This window comes from Pelobates fuscus, chromosome 8 (genome assembly GCF_036172605.1).
Source record: "Pelobates fuscus isolate aPelFus1 chromosome 8, aPelFus1.pri, whole genome shotgun sequence".
Lineage (NCBI taxonomy): Eukaryota > Metazoa > Chordata > Amphibia > Anura > Pelobatidae > Pelobates > Pelobates fuscus.
In genome coordinates, this window is record NC_086324.1 from 61,675,882 (window position 1) to 61,682,357 (window position 6,476).

Consider the following 6,476-nt stretch of genomic DNA (forward strand, 5'->3'; position numbering starts at 1 on the left):
CTGCCCTGGAAGAGCATTGAACCAACATGCTCACTTTGAGAGGGGGCGTGTTTGTCATTGGTGATGACAAAACACACCTCCTCTGCCCCGCCCCCTTCTTAGTGGGCCGCTGTGATAAAAAATGCCCGGGCCGAATTTTTCTCCCAGTCCGGCCCTGTTCACAATGTAGCACACGTATAGACACAAATGCACAAACATCTAATTTTCCAGTTTTTAGAAATGTAAAAGTCCTTTAAAGAATCAATGTTTTTGACATTGCAACAAAAATTACCGGTATTTACTGAGAAGATTCCATTTAGGTAGTTGTTCAGAAAAGGCTTCAAAGGCTTCAATAGACACCATGTTTTATATTACATATAATGGCAGAGTACAGCGAATGCTACATTTAAACATCGAACATCAAATTGGCCTTTTTCCCCTTTAACTTTGTTATATGAAATTGATATACTGTCCCATTTATTCGGTCTTGTAGGAATTACTGTTTTCTCACTATAATTATGTATTGCATGGTTTACAATTTTATGACTGTAGAGATAGGTGCACATTGTGCATTGCACAGATGTTTTATTCATGTTGGTGACCTACAGGTTGTCCTGGTCTTATATATAATTGGCCTTGAAAGTCCAGATGGCAGCACCATAAGGACTATGATAGGCTCTCTGACAATGATAGAGGTGATAGTGAATAGGTATCCAGATGAAGGTGTTTACATGATATCAGGAGCAATTAGTGGAATGGAACAGTAAGCTCACAATGTGCTAAAACAGAAAAACACACTGGGGGAGCTTTGTAAAAGTGTTTCTATGAAAAGTGGGTCAAGATCTCAAGGTAGAGCAAGTCATCGTCGAAACCCTTGAAACCAACAGGGACGTTCCTTGGTTTCCATAATGTCTGCTTCACTTTGTGCAAGTATGTTCTCCTGTCTTTTGTTAGCAGTACTTCTCCAATGCATCAAAGTTTAAGTAGGATTGAAAGCTGTAAAGTCAGCAGAATGTTGAGACTCAGTCTGGCAGTAGAACTGCTATGTAATAATATTCAAACAGGTAAATATAGACCACCCAGATGCAATAAACGTATCATACAAAAAGATAATTACTCTTAGGTTAGGTATGTCAAAGGATTCCTATCAATCCTCAATATAGGCGAAAAAACAAGAAATAAGACAATAAACAAGATAATAAACAAGAAACAATATAGGCGAAAAAACAAGAAATACCTAAACATATAAACAGAGAAAGCAAAAAAGGACTCATAGGGTAATAACATTGATTACACTGAAATCCGTATTTAAATGGTGCACTCACAAAATGAGTTCAGTGTAATCAATGTTATTACCCATGAGTCCTTGTTTTGCTTTCTCTATGTAATGATATGCATATTGATATGCAGAATAAAAATGAAACCACTGGCTTCAATCTTGTTACCTTTGTGGATTTTTTTCATCCCAATTAATGACTAAATTGAATATAACAATTATACATTATGAATAAAATTCACATGTAAGTGTCCTAATAAATCATATACTACAGGGAGTGCAGAATTATTAGGCAAATGAGTATTTTGACCACATCATCCTCTTTATGCATGTTGTCTTACTCCAAGCTGTATAGGCTCGAAAGCCTACTACCAATTAAGCATATTAGGTGATGTGCATCTCTGTAATGAGAAGGGGTGTGGTCTAATGACATCAACACCCTATATCAGGTGTGCATAATTATTAGGTAACTTCCTTTCCTTTGGCAAAATGGGTCAAAAGAAGGGCTTGACAGGCTCAGAAAAGTCAAAAATAGTGAGATATCTTGCAGAGGGGTGCAGCACTCTTAAAATTGCAAAGCTTCTGAAGTGTGATCATCGAACAATCAAGCGTTTCATTCAAAATAGTCAACAGGGTCGCAAGAAGCGTGTGGAGAAACCAAGGCGCAAAATAACTGCCCATGAACTGAGAAAAGTCAAGCGTGCAGCTGCCAAGATGCCACTTGCCACCAGTTTGGCCATATTTCAGAGCTGCAACATCACTGGAGTGCCCAAAAGCACAAGGTGTGCAATACTCAGAGACATGGCCAAGGTAAGAAAGGCTGAAAGACGACCACCACTGAACAAGACACACAAGCTGAAACGTCAAGACTGGGCCAAGAAATATCTCAAGACTGATTTTTCTAAGGTTTTATGGACTGATGAAATGAGAGTGAGTCTTGATGGGCCAGATGGATGAGCCCGTGGCTGGATTGGTAAAGGGCAGAGAGCTCCAGTCCGACTCAGACGCCAGCAAGGTGGAGGTGGAGTACTGGTTTGGGCTGGTATCATCAAAGATGAGCTTGTGGGGCCTTTTCGGGTTGAGGATGGAGTCAAGCTCAACTCCCAGTCCTACTGCCAGTTTCTGGAAGACACCTTCTTCAAGCAGTGGTACAGGAAGAAGTCTGCATCCTTCAAGAAAAACATGATTTTCATGCAGGACAATGCTCCATCACACGCGTCCAAGTACTCCACAGCGTGGCTGGCAAGAAAGGGTATAAAAGAAGAAAATCTAATGACATGGCCTCCTTGTTCACCTGATCTGAACCCCATTGAGAACCTGTGGTCCATCATCAAATGTGAGATTTACAAGGAGGGAAAACAGTACACCTCTCTGAACAGTGTCTGGGAGGCTGTGGTTGCTGCTGCACGCAATGTTGTTCGTGAACAGATCAAAACACTGACAGAATCCATGGATGGCAGGCTTTTGAGTGTCCTTGCAAAGAAAGGTGGCTATATTGGTCACTGATTTGTTTTTGTTATGTTTTTGAATGTCAGAAATGTATATTTGTGAATGTTGAGATGTTATATTGGTTTCACTGGTAAAAATAAATAATTGAAATGGGTATATATTTGTTTTTTTGTTAAGTTGCCTAATAATTATGCACAGTAATAGTCACCTGCACACACAGATATCCCCCTAAAATAGCTATAACTAAAAACAAACTAAAAACTACTTACAAAAATATTCAGCTTTGATATTAATGAGTCTTTTGGGTTCATTGAGAACATGGTTGTTGTTCAATAATAAAATTAATCCTCAAAAATACAACTTGCCTAATAATTCTGCACTCCCTGTATACGTGTGAGAGGATATGTTGAACATTCACAGGTGATGTTTTAGAAATATGTTATGATCTTTATTCCCAAAATTCTGAACTGTAGTGAATTAAAATCTGTGGCAAAAGTAAGGCAAAAATACAGGATCTGGAAACATTTCTTCAACTCAGCTATAGGCTCAGCGTAGCAATTTTTGCCATTTGGATTGAAATTTGCTACAATTTGGTGAATAACCTCCATCCCCATGTATATATACATATTTTATAATTATATATGTCTTATTTCAGATTGACAGCCAAAAGCTGAGTTTTCGGGAAACAGCTAAGGCCCGTGTAGACCATGGTGCAGAAATCATCACACAGTCTCCAGGTCGCTCCAGCCTTGCATCCCCTCGCCGTCTCAGCAACGTGTCCTCTTCTGGAAGCATCAACCTGCTAGAATCCCCACAGCTTGCTACCCTAGCAGAAGACGTCACTGCAGCCCTGGCCAAACAGGGGTTATGAATGTGTTCTACCTTAGCAGTGTATGAAGTAAACCACAAATATTAATAATAATAATATGAATACTGATATTTACGCATGAGCTCTTGGCAGGATTTGGACTCAGAGCAGGTGTCACATCCATTACTTTCAGATCCTTCTACACAGCAAACAGATGTTACCTTTACAAAATACCTATGTATGTCAAGGTTTATTCATTACATACATAATTGTTTCACTGTACGCCTTGAAATTTACCCTACAGGCTACTGAGAGTGTGAATATCCTATGATAATTTTAGAAAGGTTGGTTTGCTCGTTAGAATTTGTCATTGTTTAAGAAAACCAAACTTCACATGTTAGGATACCCCAAAGCATCACCCAAGTTGCAATCACCGCTCTTGGCTAGTCTTGCATGGAGCCCTTAAAATACTTGGTGTAAGTTCAACATGTGCCTGCCAACCACTCAAACAAAGTTTGCATTAGAGCCATGTGCAGTCAGAGACTGCTCATCTACCTGTCCAGTTCTGATAGTGGTCCACTTCTTGTTCCATCAAAATCAACCCCTTAGGCTAAAAAAAACCCATTGATGCTTTCTGCTGTAAGGGAGCTACAAGTGAGACCTCAAAAAAGTCCAATTTTCTTTTTTGATAGCTTGAGATTGGCCATGCCTCTTTAAGGAGGACAGTGCCACCAATCTAAGGAGGATTTTGGAATAATTATGGGGAAATGAAGTTAATAAGGAGCTGTTAAACTTAAAGCATCTATTTTATGACTTGTCCCTGTATATTTGCTAGACTTGTAGCTGCTCTGTTGGCCTGCATTGCTTTGCAGCTCATCTCACTCGTTGAAGCAGCGGAGATCATGAAAAGAGAACGTAGCTTTGTGCATAGGCAAACATTTCCTCTCCCTTTTTTTCCACTCGTTTGATACAGTATTATTAATCTAGATGTATATATATTTCTCTGTGGCCATGTTTTCATTCACTCTCCCAAACCCTTTCATATACTTGAAGATTCCATTTCTTATTCACAGTATCTGTGTCTATTGCACCATCTGGTAAAGCAATTTTAGGTAGGCATAATTTAATGTTAGGAAAGCTTCTCATTTTTTTCCTATATAAAAATAAAAACAATGAAAAAAAAATTACATATGTTTGAATAAAAAGAAAAAAAAAGTAAACAGCAAAGCTCTTTAGCATGAATTTGCTCTGTTCAAGACCCTAGGAACCATTGGCTGTCTTGGGTTCACTTTAATTTTTATGCTGGAAAGCTCCAAAACAAGGCGTTTTTGTGAATGACTGTGCTTTTTGTCTTGCTCCTGATTTTAAATTAAGGGCTGTTGTACGAGTTGGTTTTTAATCTTGAAGATTACTCTTTCACATATCCCTTCATGAGATTCAACCAACAAGGTTTTGCCTGTTTTTTCCCTTTTTGCTAAAGTTGAACTTCAGACATGCCTTTTTCTACTTACTGACCATCACTATGACTTCATGCACTACTTAATTTTCCAACAATATTTATGACATTTTATAACCCATTCTCGAGCATTCTCCCCTTGCACAAATCTAAGTAATGTAGTGCAACATCTACTTTATAATTAATATCTAAGCATCTCCTTCTGTCATTAGCCAGGTAACTATGAGCTTATAAATAATTAGGCTGATGAGTAACGAGGAAATAGATTTCCAGATCAAGTCTAAATATGATAGACCACGACATGCACACATTCCATCAATTCACAAACTCTCCTACACTTACTGAAGTCATCTTCTCAACCATGTTGCATTTGTCACAAATATTTAATATTTATTATGGTGAAGATCAGACACACATTCAGTGAGCGAAAGGTTTAGTCAACCAGCGGTAAATTAAATATGCAGTAGGTAAGTATATGGTTTTTGTATATTACATAAATTAATCAAGTTGAGCCCTGTTTGTGTCAACAATTACAATTAACTAGTCAAAAGAGGTCTAGCTTCGTTAGCGTAGCAAATAATTCAGCCTTGAGGATTATGATTTGGGTACATTCTTCATCGACTAACCTTATTATGGTTAAAAATATTAGTACAGGAAGGAGATGTTTTAACAAGTCTATGTAAATTATTTTAAAGATAGTCACCAAATAGCTTATTCTAATATAATTAGACTGTACAGGAATATATATTAACAATCATTACTCTCTCCCTTTCTTCTTTGTAGCTGTAACCTAATTTGTCATTGCTGGAATTAATATATTTTATTGAGCCAACATAATTGAGGTACTTTGGACATTGCTTAAAATGTCTTAGGAAACAATCTAATCTATGTAGCATCTTTATCAATTACAGAAATGTTGTTGGGAGATGCTAGTCTTATTTAGACATTCTTTATGTCATATTATACATTGTTACTGAGGAAGAGATGGGATTAAATCTAGTTCTTGTAGGTGACCTCACACATCCAATGTTCCAAGTGCCATATAACACCAATGGTCCTCTTCTTTAAGTCAATGTTTGGAGTAAAACTTTGAATGTGCATAATTATAAAGGACACCTGCCACGTAGTGTGCTACATACTTAGTTTCATAGTACTATTGATCATGTGGACTAGTGAAATAATTCGGATTTTCAGCTAGTCTCACAAGGCCAGAGATGGTATTTTTAAAGAGAAGAAAAAGAGAAGAGGTGCAGCAAGAAAAGAGAAGAGGTGTAGTCATAGTGTGGACTGACTCGGTTTATTATTAGCATTTTGCATTAGTATTATTAGCTTTTTTGCAGGTGTTTTTTTTTTTTTTTTTTTTAGCTAGACATATTTTATGCTGAATTAATGTTTTGAGTTCCTTTTTCTACAATCAGTCAGCTAGTGCTTTTTTTATAGCTGTATTAAATGATTAGAGCAGAAGTGCCAAAATCAAGTGGGGAATATTATCTTGATGAAAATCCTTT

The 6,476-nt window shown here is 37.4% G+C and overlaps 1 protein-coding gene across 12 annotated transcripts in view; it reads left to right on the plus strand.

Moving 5' to 3' along the window:
* MAP2 (microtubule associated protein 2) overlaps positions 1 to 6,190 on the plus strand; it is a 223,680-nt gene extending 217,490 nt beyond the window's left edge. For all 12 annotated transcript variants that reach the window (XM_063429924.1, XM_063429928.1, XM_063429929.1 and 9 more), the window contains one exon: positions 3,360 to 6,190. In XM_063429924.1, coding sequence (XP_063285994.1) covers positions 3,360 to 3,575 — 216 coding nt within the window. In that variant the 3' untranslated portion in view covers positions 3,576 to 6,190. The remainder of the gene's footprint in view (positions 1 to 3,359) is intronic.
* Positions 6,191 to 6,476: the final 286 nt, after the last annotated feature.